The 17,824-nt window shown below is 38.3% G+C and overlaps 1 protein-coding gene across 1 annotated transcript; it reads right to left on the bottom strand.

Annotated features, from left to right (window-relative positions):
• Window positions 1-4,510: 4,510 nt before the first annotated feature.
• LOC137291204 (uncharacterized) lies at window positions 4,511-13,509 on the bottom strand. The gene is made up of 7 exons (XM_067822496.1): window positions 13,267-13,509; window positions 11,465-11,538; window positions 10,519-10,815; window positions 9,472-9,771; window positions 8,435-8,734; window positions 6,642-6,686; window positions 4,511-6,021 (listed from the first exon to the last, which is right to left on the bottom strand). Exons 2-7 carry the CDS (start codon window positions 11,523-11,525, stop codon window positions 5,783-5,785), a joined length of 1,242 nt encoding a protein of 413 aa, XP_067678597.1. The 5' UTR covers window positions 11,526-11,538; window positions 13,267-13,509; the 3' UTR covers window positions 4,511-5,782.
• Window positions 13,510-17,824: the final 4,315 nt, after the last annotated feature.

Raw genomic sequence — 17,824 nt, 5'->3', positions numbered from 1 at the left:
CTCGAGTCCTCATGTGTTTTTGACAAATGGCTATTCGGATAACACAAGTCAAAACACACATAGTGCGCAAATTTCCATCTTCTCGTCTTTACATCAAAATAATCTCTTTGCTATTCTAATGTTCTATAACGCAATGATTATTATAATCAAACGGTTCACCGAACTTTACTTTCCATCAAACGGAGTCAGTTTAGGAGGGTAATCAATTCTTGGTTGTCTTGTGCATTAACATTGTACAAATAATTTCGCTGCTTTTTTACTCTCATAGTGCTTGTGGATTTAGTTTGCTAGTTCAGTTTTAGGAAACTGGTAGCTTAAATCTTTATCGCTTGCTTCCTATTTGATACGTGGGTGGATTCTATAATGTTTCTCATATCTTCGTAGTATCAACACTTTTTGGCAAGAGAAGACTCATATATTTACGGCTGCGAACTCTATTGATCATATTCACTACCACCTAATTCACCAGAGAAGACTCAAATACTTGCAGATACAACCTTTCATAGTTCACAGTGTCAACCACTTGTTTGTCGTGGGAAAACAGGTTCAATGTTTCTTTTTCAATGTATCAACCTTTTGATGAACAAAGAAGTTAATTAAGATAATTTCGATTTAAAAACGTTGATAATATACTCAGAACCAATAACTTCTTATTTAAGGTAAGATACATGAATCCCTAGCATGTTCGTGTTGTAATGACCCACTTGCAACCACTGCATGTTTCGTATGTTTGTCAGTATGCAAATATATAAAAACATATGCAGACATCATTCAGAATAGCTTGCAAAATATACTGGAGGAAACATTGAAGACTACATATTGTTTGGACTTTAGGGATACAGATATACTATTAACAAAATATACTTTTACTACATGAAGAAATATTTAGATGCTACAAAACAACACAATCTACAGTATTCTCAAACTGTTAACAACCAAGTTTTCATGTGCTTTCGTTGTCTCTGCACACGTATTTTCAACAGTCCTTTGTAATGCTCTAGACATCTAAATGGCCATTCAATTTTGTGTACATTTATAGGCACATGTACAGGGGTTTTTTTCAGCTTGACCTGGTCAGTTGAATACCAATACAATGCGTGAGCGTGTCCAAACTGGTTGGTGATATTTGTGTGAAAGGGGTGCGCTTTAGTCAGCTGCTTCTCAACATGTCCAAACAGCCGTAACAAGATCGCCGTTTGCGTCGAGAAATCGTCAGCAATGTCGTACCACTTTTCAAACAGTTAACTACAGATGACGTTATGTTTCTTTTTCGGGATTTTAGGCAGCCAGCAGCAGCAGTGAATCAGATTCTGAAAGTAACTTACTTGACGTTGTAAGGTCAGTACACCAAACCAGGTAGCTGAAGACTGTAAAAGCAATTAAATTAAACAATGAAATGTTTGTGATTTTTTTGTAGAACAATTGTTTCCCTGGACAAGTTCTGTAACGAATCCGTGTGTGTACGGTTCGCACGAGCGCAGCATTAATAACATTCTCTGCACCCCTATTTAATGAAGTTAATTCGACCAGCCGTTTGTTCCGTTTAAACCCCGGGTCATATGCATATGCAGAATAGCTCAGGACAAACCGAACAACCTGTAAAAGCATATATATTTATTAAAATGTTCATAAATGAATGGAATTGTAACCAAAAAGAAGAAATAAAACCAAAGAAACAAAAAGCACTAAAACTTCATACGTTTTTGGTTGTCAGTAGCAGAATGCAAAAGCTAACGTTGTATTCATTGCCGATTAATCAGAAGATCACCCGAAGATAAATATTAGTAGATCTTCTTACTAAATGTAATAAGTTAACAGTCAGAGCAGGTGCATCACATTTCCGTATAATATCTAACTGGGTAATAATTAGTGTTAACGTGAGGCTGCTGTCACAGAGCACCGACTGCGCTTGTCCACAGCAGAGAGCTGTTTGGTCTACACTTAAGTTTTCATATTTTATGTGTGTTTCAGTCACTCTGTATGTGAGGTACACGAAAACGAAGCAAGCTGAACCTCAGATAGACATCCTGCCACGGGTTCATTCTCGGATAGCCGTACCTACTACCATGTGTTGAATCCCGGATAGCAACACAGTCTGTGCAAACCTTAGTGGCATCTTGCAGTAATTCCCTACGGCTGTGTTGTTACTTCCTCTTCTCTGTCATTGGGTACAATGTGTGAATCCCAATTCTGGTGTCCCCGCCATGATATTGCTAGAATATTGCATAAAGTGGCGTAAAACCATACTCACTCACTCTCTTCTTTGTCATTGTTTCCTCAATGACCCGTAAAGGTCCTGGTTAGAATAGGCCTTCAGCAACCCATGCTTGCCAAAAAATGCGACTATGATTGTCGTTCGAGGCGACTAAAGGGATCTGGTGGTCAAGCTCGCTTGATGCTCATGTTGTTGATCACTGAATTGTCTGGTCCAGAGTCGATTATTTACAGACAGCTGTCATATGGCTGGAATATTGCTGAATGCGGCTCAAAACTCGCCAACTCACTCACTGTTTCATCAATATTTCTATCGTCTGTCGGCGATTGGAGTAGCCCCAGAACACAAGGGAAATAACTCTTGCAAGCTTGTCTGGTCCAGAGTCGATTATTTACAGACAGCTGTCATATGGCTGGAATATTGCTGAATGCGGCTCAAAACTCGCCAACTCACTCACTCTTTCATCAATATTTCTATCGTCTGTCGGCGATTGGAGTAGCCCCAGAACACAAGGGAAATAACTCTTGCAAGCTTAAAGAAGTAGGTTTTGGTATGCCGGTAATTGGTAAAAGAGCGATAGTGTAGCCTACTGGTTTCAATGTTCGTTCGCCATGCCAACGACCTGAAGTGGATGCCCTACATGGATACAAATAGTTAAGCTAATTTCCTGTATAACACGCAGTGATATTGCTGGAATGTTGCCAAAACCGGCGTAAAGCTAAATTCACTCACACATGAAGGGTAAACTCTTAATAGAGCCGGCACATGGATGATCTCAACAGCATGCCACGACTTAGCATAATAGTTTGAAAGAGTACATTGTAAATTACTTCGGTTTACTTGATGACATAAACGTCATTACACCTCTACCAAACAAGCGGTTATTTTAATCCCAAGATTTTGAAAAGGCCCCGAGTAGTCTCACGTACATGCTAAAGGTTACTGATTAGGCAGGGTTACCAGTATCGGGAACTTTGTACATTTCATACCAGTGCACCCGAGGGGGAAGCAGAGATGCTCGTTATATCAGCCTCTGCCTTGGCTGATCCAATATTGACAGGCTTTCCTTGTACTAACTGAATATTGTTGAGGGCACCGCATAAAAAAGAACTACCACAGTGACAGGATAATGGTCGATCAGTCAATAAAATTTCGCGATTGACGATGTCGAGTTGTATCCCTTAGCTAAAGCCTTTTCTGATGACAACATAAATGAATTCTAAATTTTTCGAAATAGGATTTTTGTTTTGTCACCTTCATATATTTTATCATTCATTAGGCTGAATATATTCTATTAATGCACAAGACTAGCCGGCTTTGACATTCACAGAAACTCATTATATTTGCACTGGGGAAAGGGAAAAATAAATGTTAAATTATATGAGTATTTGAATGTAAATCAGTGATGACAGGTGTTTGCTAAAATGTATCACATCCTGCCTTACCGGTCACACCCAACATTTATGATATTTGCCTAAAGCTAGAAGCATTGCGTTACTACCGCATCCGGTAAACAAACCAGAAATCAGTTTATCGAAGAACAGGACAATCCAGTTCAGTAATATGGGATTAAGAATTCTGTACTCTAGTATTCTTGTGCTTAGGGGTACAGAAGAAAAAGCTTCCAATACATTTGTTTCACAACACATTGTGGTCAATTTGAATGTCTCGGACTACACGTGTCTTTGCCAATGGACTCCGCATACGAGGAAATATACGACTTAGCGTGGTACTAATGCTATATTGAGTGAGCTTAAGTCTCACGTAAATATCACCATGACGAACAGGGCCAAAGTGATTTAACCCGTGGCGGTGTCTAACAATAAATTATTCTGTGCAATATGCTTCGATATGTTTGTTTGGCTCTAGAGAGATGATTACCAGTTATGTTTTATGACACTTTATATGATTTACAAGAGCAACGCTTGGAATGTTCAGGTCTATACCTGTTCAGTGAACCCCTGGATAAGCGCTCTGGTCGTTTTCCAAGTTGCAGGAATATAATTCACTGTTGTGTTTTTACAAACTACAAAATGTTCATTGCATTTTCAACAATGAAGATTGCTAACAGCAGTGTTAATATGGCTGTAACGATTCATTGAACAATCGATGGATTGCAGTTGTTGAGACTCCAATAGTAATTAATCAATGGTAGAAATGAAAAACTTTCGTAATTGACTTCGGTTGCTAAACACAGGAAATACCAGATTTGTTCATTTTGATTTAGAGCTATCATCCTCGCAATCTCTGATCTGGCTTTCAAATTTTGTTATAAGTTATTAAAAGAGACTGAGATTATTTCAGCTTGCTTTTATTTCATATGAACTATACAGGCATTCGGAAAATGACTCAAGTTTCAAATGAGACAATTCTAGGAGAAAACAACTATGGCAATAATACTGGAATAGTTAGTGGCAAAAGGCTATCGCTTTCCAGTTGTATGTGGCAATAAACCGTCGCTATCGCAATAGTTGTTTCCCCCACAATAGTCACAACACAAAGTGCTAACATCAACAAAACCAAACATACCGTCTATATATTGTTACCTGCTGTGGTACAACACCGAACCACGCGAACACAACAACACAAGGTCCATTTTGAATATTTCCTAAATCCTGTGTGAGTATACAACACAACACAATGTCTAATCTGCATAATGGTAACTGCTAAGGTAAAAATAACACACAAACACAACACAATGCCCAGTGTGACTTTGTGCTAACTGCTACGTTAACTCACGAAACACTATGTCCACATGCAAAATACAATCTAGACAAAAACTATATACTGCAAGAGATATGTTTGTGATATACAGGAAAAACCGACCAATAGATAGAGAGCATAAACTTGACAAAAACCTCTCAACAGAGAACCTTATGGGTTTTAAAAAACACTTGTTTTTGTGTCCGATGTTAAAGAAGTATTTTTGAGCACACTTCGATAAGACTTCCAGGTGTCAGTGTAATATTGTCTACTCATTATCTTAAATGAAGACTTGAAGTTACCGTCACACAATGTCAGTCATTGTGTGACTCTATACTGATGTCAAGACGGTGGCTATTTGAGATAATCAGTGTACCGATATATTCCATATATAAAAGTAACTAAAACCCTGATATAGAGTGTTGCTTTATTATAACGGCGTGCTCCATAGTACTCCATTGTGGTACAAGATTGGTATCCATTGTATTCTCTCAGCTCTCAGTGGAATTCCCGTTCGTGGTGTATCAATCAATCTATCAATCATTCAAGCAAGCAAGCAGCCAACCAACCAACCAACCAATCAATCAATCAATCAATCAGTCAACAAATTGTAACCATTATCACTGATATGGCGGCAAAAATGCTAATCTTTGCTAATAAATCTTCGGACTCACACATCCATTCATGATTGATGAACTTTTTTTATAATTTCGTCGAACAAGCTGTCTACACAGTCAGCATGAGGCCTTTCTCAATGATTGAAAGAGATACAGCATAGGTCCTACGTATTTTACTTTAGTCGGCTGAGGCTGTTGATGGTCTTGATTAACACATCTCCATAATTTCTAGGATTTTTTTTACATTTCATTCAACTTTATTAAAGTTTGAGTTTTGTAATTCAGTTTGTGTTTTCTTTCTGGCGACAAGGTACATACCTATTTGTCGCCGGTAGCGGTATATGATTACACCAAGGATTATAAGTAAAATGAAAAGCACGGGCAATCCGATTGCAAGCCCTAGAGTTGCGTCTGTGGGAGGGTTTTCCTCAACAGGAGAGGGGCTGGTGGGCGTTGTGGAGGACTGGAGGCCGGGGGTTGTTACATCTAAAACAAAAGAAATATCAAACCTTTGAAGAACATTTCGATGTGGACTGCTTAAAGAAAGATTTATGGATGTCAACATCAGTTTCTGGGAATTATACGGAGTGTATGCTTAACCAGATGAATGATGAAGCATACACTCCGAAGCAACATGTTATTAACAATACAGAAGCTATATCCATACATCTTGCACATCTTGTGTGTGTTGTTATCGAGAACAGTGATTTAGTTTGGTTGATGCAATCACGGGCTAATTAACTTATTAACTTACTTGTTGAAATCAGACAGAAACTATCGAAGTAAATGCTTAAAAAATGATTTGCCCATTATGAATATACTGTCACGTTTACATTCAGACTTGAGTATATGTCTACCTCCAAATCCATGCAAAGAAGTTAATATATGAATGTGTCGTAGCATTAAAGTTTTAGTACAACATCATGGGTTCAAAAGAAACCACATCACATTCTTGTTCATGAATACGTGGTGAAATTCCATTCGGTGTAAACAGATATTTGTGAACATGATGTGAATGTATCGCAGAATGTTTGATGATGATCACGTAATGTCTAAATATATCGTGCACCCGCCATGCCCCCAAACTGATTTCCTGTCCAACTCACCGGATACTGTGACTGTAGATGTTTGTGTAGTCGATAGTGTTGCTCCTACAAGTAAAGAAAATGTGCAGTGATATTTAAAGTATCAGTTGAATGAATTCATCAACGATGAGGCATATACTTATAACTCGCAAGATCGATTATTGGACGTTTATCTGTTACAGATAATTTGGGGTTTCACGTAATCCCTTAAGACATGATGAAATCACTGTGGACCCCAGGGAATTTCATGTATTCCCTAAAATTTCAAGGGACTTCATGAAATAATGATTTTCATGGAGTTACGTTTCACAGTCTCTAATAGGATATCAGGGATTGTGTGAAATTGTTTCTAGCGTAAAGGAACGCTGATCCAAAGCAGTTCCAAGGTTGATACATGATGTCCACCATTTTTAAGAAAAAGTAATTTAGTGAACAACAATAAACAATCAATCAACGTTAACCCTTTGAAGGAAAGGCGTTGTCTCAGAAAAAAACAGAATGCATAAATACACTACTTTTCATCAAGATAAGATAACCTAACTGATGAATTGCGTATATTACGCGCGTGTGTGTGTGTTTATGTGTGTGAGTGTCACCCACGACCATTCTCAAGTTTTTATTCTAGCTAATTGTTAATTGCGAAAAGCGTAAACATGTCCTGCACCTGCAATCACCAAACTGAAGCTTTGTTCAACTTACTGGATACGGTGACAGCAGATGTTTCTGTAGTCGATGATATTACTCCTATTGGTAAACGAAGTGCGTAAAGGCAAAGGTATTTTAAGTATAATTTCAGTGAGTACATTCACGCTTAGACACAGACGTCCGATATCGTAAGATCGATGCCAAGTATTCAAGTCTACGCAGAAGCAGATTTTTCTGCAGGGTCAGATGACAGAGCATATGCACATTTCTATTACTTTCTTACATCTCTGTATGTTTCGTTGGTCAAACGCCCTGTTTCTGTCCGTAATCTTACAGCTTGTACGCCATAAGCAGACACGGGAGATAATGTGTCTAAACGTTATGTTATTGTGGTGCTGAAAAGATACCACGAAGAACAGGATTACTGGGATCGGGTGGTCAGAGTCGCTGACTTGGTTGACATGTCATCGTATCCCAGCTGCGTTGATCGATGCTCATGCTGTTGATCTCTGGATTGTCCGGTCCAGATTTCGATTATGGGTGCTGGTATATATTCACATACGCACACGCACACGCACACGCACACGCACACGCACACGCACATGCAACACCTACTATATCTTCACACGTGCACGTTTGTCACTGGGCACTATGACATCGAATTTGAACAATCTTCAATTCATCATTGATGTGCAAGCTTCTGCTGAACCCTGTAGTAATTCTAAGAACACAAGATAAGATATTTTCGCCATCCAACACGGAGATCCCAACGGTTACCATTTCCAACATTTTTGAGGCATCACTGACTCAATATATGAGGTGTACTCACCATTATTTACGTATATTTCCCATGTGTTTATACTATAGTAGTTAATAGAAAATATTTTCGAAATATGAATAAACCCATCCTAAAAACTACTGCACCAGTCGTGTTTAAAAGGAGAGTCCAAGGGCCAGCAGATCGTGACACCCAAGGGGCGCTACTCTCCACAGTGACATCTAGATCTATATTGACCTCGGCTTGTTATCTTCACGAACATATAAAACAGTAACTCTAACCTATTTTCTCGGTGTTATAATGTTGGGGACTAGAACAGAACTAATGTTTGTGGTCTATCATTATCTTTTAAATGTTTATACATTTCAAACATACAAATACAAATATTTACCACTCAGCTTGTTTACTCCGTCACAGTCAAGGTGTCTTGGGACGCTGTCACACATGAAAGTGACAGTGACGTCACCGAAGTGATCAGCAGTGACAGTCAACGACTGTGTGAGAACAACGTCAGTTACATTGCTCATGGTCTGGTTTCCCAGGAGAGTTTCAGTAATTATTCCAGTTGTGAGATCAAACCCAGCTTGTTGAGAACAATAGTAGCTTCTGATATCGACTGTCAGGGTGAGATTTGTACCAGGATCCAGTGCGGTGGTGACTGTGTCGCTGCTGATATTGCAATATGGTGGACCTATTTGCAGGATAGGATTTTCTTAAATGAATGAATAGATGGTGTATGTATGAAAGGAAGAAACACGTACAATACCATGCAAAATGAATGAATGCATGAATGAATGAAGTTGTACAATACAAAATGAAATAAGATTGTTAAAAAAATAATTCTGTCAAATGTCCATTCACCAACGTGTAGATAATAATAAAGTAGTGCCAACACGTGTCTCTTATTATATGATGGCCACTATACAACATCTGTTGAGTTGAGTGAACTACTAGGGCCTGAATGTAAAGGGATTTGTTGAACGTATGGGTGAACGATACGGGATTTGTTCTATGTATGAATGGATAACAATAGGTTTGGTAAGTACGGGATTGGGAAATCAATGATGAATGAATGAGAAGGGATTTGTTGAATGTATGAATACATTCATTCGTAAAGTAAACGTTCTTTTCCCATTCAAATACTTAACAAAGTATACTAAACAAAGTATTTGAAATATAGTTATCTATACAGACAGATATATATTATCAGTTACATATATTAATTCATTCATTCATATATATATAGTTTATACATCTCGAATGCCAGGACTCGCTCATCAATGTTTATATACATTATGTACTCAGGGATCGCTTCCCACACGAACTTATTATGCCAAGATATAACTGAACCTTTCCCACGACCCATCAATGCAAACTCTCTAGTTCAGGAACCTTTCGTTCTGTACACTAAAATACCTGTCTACTTACTTTTCAGCAGCTTCTGGACACCACTACAAGTCAGAGACCAAATTCTGTCACATGTGAAGCCCATCGTTACATCACCTAATCGTGTGATGTCTACAATGAATGTCGTGTTAATGGTTAAGTCTGTTTCATCACTGACGTTGTGCCTCTTCGTCAACTCTTCAATAACATCACCAGTAGTGAGATCAAAGCCAGCCTCTGCTGAACAGTAGTAGCTTCTGATGTCCACCGTCAGGGTCAACTGTGTTCCAGGTTCCAGGGAGTTTGTGTCCTCGTCACTGCTGATATTGCACTGTGGGATACCTGATAGCAAGGCAATGTGGAGAAAGTTGTTTAACACGCAAGTAGTATAATATAAATACAAAGATTAACGTTTGTGTACATTGGAGGTTTGTTTTTCCTTCATTTAAGGTTGTCTTTTTACACTAACGTTTGTCATATTTACAGCATGTATCCACATTTGGGGCGTTTTTGTATAATAGTCAAGGTTTCACGACCTTTCAAACACAAAAGCTAAACTTTCAATCATTATGATTGTGAATATTATTATATTAAATAAATCTCCAAATACGTTTCGACAAAGTCTTCCGTATACGGAGTACGTCAAAACACCCATTGGGCACCATCCGATAGTTTGGCCATAATTCATAAAGTCACCTAAACTTTCATTAGTGACTCAAAAAAGGAAGCTGATTCATGTCATCGATAAAATAATCCATTGATGTGTAATATGACAAATGGAAACAAACGAGCATTACGATGTTCTATTTGATCCTTAGTTTTTTCCCCATTTGGATAGGTAGATACGCTCCCTGTACTTCTGTTACTTTGATACATGCCTTAGGTCAGATTGGGGGACTTAATGTATATAGCTGAAGTCAAGTGTAAGTGTAGCAATTGATGGTACAGGACCATATTAATTCATGGCAGGGGTATTTAATAAACGGTTTTGTGACCATTGTATTGGAAACAAATACAATTTGACGTTGTCAGGTTTTGAGACTCAAGGTGTTAATTAAGACGATCAGAATGTCTTGTCCTTTTACTCACCAGCTGCTGTCAACTGGCACACCTCGACTTTGATGGCATCCTCCACGTTTGCATCCAGTAAGAACCAGTTACCAACATCTGTCGTCTTAACACTATCAATGACTAGTGTAGACACTGTGTCGTTCAGAGTGGCAGAGTACCCAGGTCCAGGTGGGATGCAGACATCTTCGCAGACGACGACAATCGTATCACTAGGGTCTATCCATGAGAAGCTCGTGTAGTTTCTCCTGTCAGCAAGTATTGTGTATTCTGACCCAAGACGAGCCATTCCACCAGGGCATTCAGTGGCAGTCTGAGCTGAAAATAGGCCTTACTTGTTATATTGCACATAAACGTCGTTACGAGCAAATGTCCGGTTAGCGTGCAGTATTTCCAATTTAGCAATGTGTTCACACACAGAAAGTAAGGAAAACATGTACACTGAGCAGAATAACACGTTTTAAATCATAACATGTATTCACTGAGATCTGTATAAATTTGAACTTCAGGCATTGCACTACTCACGCCTTTATGAGAACATTTATTTATTTATTTGTTTCTTTGTTTATTTATTTGTTTGTTGGGGGTATTGCTTGTGTTTTGGCTGTTTCACATTCTGTTTATTCCCAACTATACAACGGCGGAGTGTAAATAATTGAATCTGAACCATATAATAAAGCAATTAACATCACGGGCATTGATCAACGCAACTGGGATATGATGACATATGTAACAGTTGTAACCTGGAACTTCACGAGGGGTTTATGTTGGTGTTTTAACCATACTTCATGAGTCCATCTCCCTAGTTTGAATACCATATGCCAACTTTCACCAAAAGACATTTCGTCACGTACTAATGCCCTTTGCAGACATTAACCACTTACATTTTAGCACAATTGGCAGCTGCATGATTTGTTAACACTGAATTCTTTCTCAGTGTACTTATTGATATGACATCAGTGCTTACCACATGTGAAGGCCACAATCACATTCAGCAGAACGAGGTTTATCATCTCTCTGTCGAGCATTGTCACTGAAACACTGAAAAGGAAAATGATATCAACAACAAAAGTGAAAGATTCTTCTTGTACGTTTACTCAATGCAGATAAAAGGGCCTACTATTCGCAATAGTTTAAAAGTGTGATTTGGAGCCAGTTTTCCATTATACCACCCCATTTCAGTTTGATGTGAGATAAAAGCATCATGAGGTGCAGCATTTAACGTTTACACCACGGTGAACCCTTTCATTGTGGAGCTTGGAAACGCAATAAACGAACTTGTCACCAGCAATCTTTTTTTCTGGGTTTAGCATGACAAAAGCGAGAATTAAGTGTGTGGGGTGACAGTTTAAAGATATAAAGACACTAGGCTATAAGGTCACAAATGATTGCACAAAAAAGAAAAAAAATGTCCTCGCAGAAGAAAAGGCGCCGTTGGTCCTATCGATGTACCATAACGTTTGATTTCTGACCACATAAAGCAGATGATTTATTAGCCATGCACAATACTGGGTATATAGATGGCAAACAGCAAGTGGTGTCAGGTACAAGGTATGCATTGCAATGTTGCGAATTGACATTTGATCCATATTCCACATTTGGGTAATTATTGCACTTTATTGTGCCATATAAGAGACAAACAGGGTGTGTGTTTGATGTATTATTGGTTATAAAAATGTTTATATCAACATCGTTCAGTATAACATTCCAGAGACTTTGCAATAATGAATTCAGAAGTCGACTTTCCATAATAACACACTACTGGAAATGCAGATACTTTTCAGTCTACGAGTCAACATTATTCTCCTGCGTTAGGCAGGAGGAAGATAGTTCAAATGGAATTATGTTTCCAATAATTGCCCTAAACAATACAGAAACACTACGGATGTGCCGACTGGAATATATGAGTCTTATTGCAATCTCTGGGTAATGCCAGAATCATATATGTTTCCGTTCACGGAAATTATTACTGTTGGTTTTCGGCTGTTTCCTGTTGCTGAAAGTATGAAGATTAATTTCAGCGTCTGGAAACTGCCGAAAACCAACGAGGTTAGTCTCCAGAAAAGGAAAGTGACAGGGAAGTATCATTGTTAGTGTCCATTGCATAAAACAACTGGAACACATCATGGATATTATCCATTAGTAACATTTGAATGAACCGATTGTAGAAAAATAAATGTGTATGCATATATCCAGTAACCTACATTACACTGCCTGTATTCTATGTTAAACATGGCGATCTCAGTGTTTCTTTACACCAGAATTCAAATAGAGGATATTGTCACATTAAATATTATTAATTTCAAAACAACGGAAACCTACTTGAAAGAATATGGAAACTTAAGATTCTACTCTGTCCGTTTGACGCACATATATACGTGTGCAATGTGAAGGTTATCACTGCTAGATGATACGAAAGTGGGACATGGGAAAGAAACACCCAAATTACAGAAGTGGTCATTGTAACTACTGACATGTGCACGTTGTCCTGAAGCAGTAGTATGATTCACTTTGATCTGTTCTCACTGACGCAGTTTTCTTGAATACTATCATCTGTTGAATACATTTTCAACAACAAAAAACACCCGGTTAAACGTAATTTCCTTTGTGGATTAGGAGAAATATTGTCAGCCGTCTCCTTAATTGTAGAATCAACAAAGTGGTGATTAAAAGTAATATGCTAAAATATGCAAACGTGTGTTGCTGATGCCTATTAACATTTTTCATAAAACAACCACATTTTGCACATTTGATAACATTATAACTCACCAGTAGTCTGCACTTCAACGATACAATATATCCCACACTGACTGCAGCCGACCTTCAACAATCTGTCGCAGTGCTCACGAGGAAGTGTACTCCAGCAGTAATAAAATGCACTCGTGACTAAGATACACCTCTGCTATTAATAAATATATGTTTATATATGTAACTCCCAAGGCACATGTGAGCATGATACACAGAGCAACAGGATGGTAATTCAATCCTGACCCGGAATATCATCTTAACAATAAAGACGAAAGCACACAGTGAGGCAGCTGGGTGGAGGATAGCGCAGTGAAGTCAGGTACACGTATTCAGATAACACACACCATGTTCAGCAAAGATTGCCAAGAACACATAACGGTTGGAGCCATAGCCTGTTTTATTTATTTATTTTTTTTTTTTGTTGTTGTTGTTGTTTTGTGTGTTTGTTTTTTGTTTGTTTTTTGCATATTGTATTGTCCCTATTAGTTTTAACTTTCCACAATAGGTTTAGTTGTAATTGTGATATTCTAGGTGTTCTGCTGTCCTTTGAGGACATGTTTTTATATTATACACATATGTCATTTCAATGTCAAATATATTTTCGTCTTGACATGATTGAAATATTGCCGATGTGACGACATATCGTAACCCAAACACTTACTCTTGACCGATGGATTTTCACTTATCTGGCGGTTGCAACAATTCAAAGTGAATTGTGAAAACCAATAATGTCACTACTAGCATCTGATAAAGAAGCACAAGCCACATCAACAGATATGTAGAAACATCGGGAGGGTAACATCAAATATTTATACGACATAGACATTATAGGAGTAAGTGTAAACAAATATTGAATGTGCACCAACGTATTTATAGCAAGCAACTAAATATGTTGCTTAACGGCCTCTGTTGATAGAAAGTCATATGTCCGTTGACATGTTTCATCATATAATGTTTTAGAAAAATAAATAAACAAAGAAATTGTAATACGCTCCGTATATCTGTGACAAAGCAATTAGGTCCAAATGATAAATAACTATGACCTGGATGTTCAGCTCCAGTTTTCCTTCTACAAACACTTTGTATCAAATAGAGTATAGCTTTTCTGGTTAATACACTGTCACAACACTGACTAGCTTTCTTCTACAAAAACTAGCCATGAAATGAAATATATACAATACCTCACGAAATGTCCAACAAGACTCATACGAGGTCCTCACAAGCTGTAGTCGTAATGAACATGTGAACATGAAATCCAGGAAACACACCCATGCCGTCACCAAGAGTCATAACAGAAGTCATATAAGAAAGTTATACATGGTCGGATCAATAATCCTTGTCATGCATTGGTAAAACAGGGGAGTTGTGAGTAAATGAATTGACACTGCAATTGTTTGCTGTGTACGGACAAATACCCACACGTACAAGAAGGGCAATGTGTGTCGCCCTTGTTGTCGCAAGGATCTGCTTATCATGAGTGAGTTAATATTTAAAGTCACATCCGCAATATTTCAGCCATATCGTGACGAAAACATGTTTGATATTGAAATAAAATAAATAGACATTATAAAAAAATGTCGTCAAAGGACGGTAAAACAACTAGAATATCACAGTTACAATTAAACCTATTGTGGGACGTTAATACTAATATCACAATTTGAACAATACTATATACAATGGGCTATAGATTGCCAACAACTGAAGGTAGATCACCATACTAGGGATCGTGGGAACTTGCGGCACATTTGTTTCCTGCATGGCCGTAGCTGGATTTACACCATCCCTTCAGCTGTTAACAGTTTAGGAAGTCTAGCCAGACATTAAAAAGACACGTATTCTACGCCGCTTATCATGACTTCAGATACGAAATAGGCCTATTTTACATGATTTGATTCACCAGTGTTGTACATGTCTACAATATGGGTCAACCAAGCACAACTAATACCACTAGAAAGTGTTCAAAACGATATGAAACAGCAAGCAGGTCGCACTTTCAAACGACCCAATCTGAGTCTAAGCCTGCTGTTTTGTCACAGGTCCTGTTTTCGCTACTTGACCTGACCTTGCGATAATTTGGCTACATGTACAATGCACAAACCGCACTTGAGGCGAGTGGAAAAAATAAAATGTTTCATTTCCTTAAATCTTTCGTCCTTATATACAATTAAATATTTTTTCTAATAAGGTTTTTGCCATGAAATAGACGCGTTCGTATAGGTTGTTGCAGCCTGTTTGCTGATCCGTTTTCTTTCGTATTTTTTATTTTTATATAGTACATGTTTTAGGGGGGGTAAAATGTTGTTTAAGTCGAATAGCCCTCTTCTGAACTCGAGATAATGATGATCAATGCCACAACCTCATCTGTTCCTAGATTGCTGTGACCATAACAAAGACGGTGATGAAACACTTGACACAAGACTATATGACCAAAGTATGATTTTTCAGGAGTCAGCAAAGGACTTGAAGTCTCAGATGACTGAGAATTAGAGGAAACAGCGCACTAGTTTTACCTTTTGTTACATTGTTTGAATAGGGATATTTTCACACTGCAAAACGGCTCCAATACGTGATAGTGTCAAGTCTAAATACATGTGTGTAGCTTTGTTGCCACATCTGAAATGCGTCAAAACAGTGCTGAGAACAAGACAATGACACATTGTCACGATGCTGCGTTTAATTGTACTCGTTTTGTCGTATATTAATTGCAAAAGGTTCCAAAGGAGCAACGGCAGTGTGGGTTACCTTAGAAACTGAAAGCAATACTTTCGCAATGGAAATTATTGCATATATTGTTCACATATGAAAAGTAGTTTCACAGCTAGGCGGAATCGCTTTATATCGATTAATTCAGCTATTCTGGAATAATGTGTTGCTTCTTCTATGTGCACAAGAAAAGTATGATCCTGGGTGATCAATTGAATGAAAGATTACATTTCATGCATAACTGAACAGCGTCGAATATAATGCATGTTTCATAAAATTGATTTAATGAAGTTACCCCATTTTGCATGTTCTTTTCTTGTGCCAAGCACTGTATCAAGTTTAAACCAGTAAAGATCGGGAATGCAGGATTGGTCTTCAGTGATTGTCATGAGAGGCGACTATAACGAGACTGGGCGGTTGGGGTGGGCAAGGGTAGTCAGGCTCGCTCACCTGGTTGGCACATGTCATCGTATCCCAATTATGTGAATGATGGGAATGGTGTTGATCACTGCATTGTCTGTCCCAAACTTGCAGGCCACTGGAATATTCCTGGGTGATATTCAGGATAGTCAATCAGTTAATCAATCAATGAACAGGATGTCTTTCCATTTTAATTTCCATGGTGATATTCCGATTACATTTGTGTGTTGAGGGTTATTCTTGATACACATTTCCCATGCTGTGAGTGACTATGGTTTTACACCGGTGGAACATTATTCCGGTGATATCATGCCGAGGACACGACATAGCGTTACATACGTCATAATATTAGTCATTGGTTTAACAGGCATCCGCCCTAAAGCTGGAGTGTCACCTAGTGCGGCGTTAGGCAACATGCACTTGTATAAAGTCCCATATCGACCAGCAGGTCAAGCAGTCTTTAAGTGGGACAAGATCCGTTCTTCTGTGTTATGTAGCTTAGCCACGCCTCGATCTATAGAAACGAATTCCAGAGTCTCTGATGAACATGTTTGTCAACGCCATACTAGTGATCACTGAGACCACCAAACAACTGCACCAATTCGGGACCTTACCATTCAGATGACCTTCTATAGACCTAAATTGCAAGACAAAGCAGCGTTACCCCTACCGTTATCTAACAATACGTATAGCAATGGGCGTGCACTATGTCAGCTTGACCTTAGGCAATCAGTATATTAATAAAGTTTTATGACATCATTTAGAGCAGGAACATGGATTTCAACAACCACTCATAAGTATTCCTCGACTACTGCAAGAGCTACCGGGTGAAAACGTTAACACAAAAACTATGTTCCCTGTTTGCGTGAGTGAGTGAGTGAGTCAGTCAGTCAAATCAACAGTAAGAGAAATACACAAATGTGATTGATCACTGAGTGAGTGTGAGTGTATATGTGAGTATGGGTTTATGCTGCTTATGGGTATCAGTACTATTCCAGCACGATCATGGCGGTATGCTCTTCACACAAGGATATTGTGTATCTTACAGGCAAAGGATACTGTCTATATGTGGTTGATTACCCAACAAAAGAATTTATTTCTGATGAGTCCAAAATATGTGACTATCATAATAAAATAAATTTAAACTACGCTGGGGAACCGAAGATCTCCCTCACCCATGTATTAAATATTGCAGAGGAGTTCAACGGGACGTCACTATTAACACACGAAACGGGTAAATATTCGTATTAGAAAAAAACTGGGAGTAATCGTGTTATATTTTTGTTTGTTTGTTGTTGTTTTGGGTTTTTGTTTTGTTTTGTTTTTTGTACGATGAGCCTTTGTAACCTGTGTTTGACACAATCAGGTTGAGCAGAACTAGACTTTTTTCTGTCTACCATTTTCATTGAACCCCTGAAAAAGAAAATGATATCTACAATTTAGTCCGTCAATGCAG

The sequence above is a fragment of the Haliotis asinina genome, chromosome 1 (genome assembly GCF_037392515.1).
Source record: "Haliotis asinina isolate JCU_RB_2024 chromosome 1, JCU_Hal_asi_v2, whole genome shotgun sequence".
Classification (NCBI taxonomy): domain Eukaryota; kingdom Metazoa; phylum Mollusca; class Gastropoda; order Lepetellida; family Haliotidae; genus Haliotis; species Haliotis asinina.
Note: the sequence above shows the minus strand (reverse complement) of the source record. Positions and strands in the feature narration are given on the sequence as shown.

Coding starts and splice junctions, on each gene's coding strand:
- LOC137291204 (XM_067822496.1), bottom strand. CDS start 11,525: ATGCTCGACAGAGAGATGATAAACCTCGTTCTGCTGAATGTGATTGTG. Junction 8,735..9,471: donor TGTCCAGAAGCTGCTGAAAA/GTAAGTAGACAG, acceptor TCCTGCAAATAG/GTCCACCATATTGCAATATC. Junction 6,022..6,641: donor ATCTACAGTCACAGTATCCG/GTGAGTTGGACA, acceptor CTTTTGTTTTAG/ATGTAACAACCCCCGGCCTC.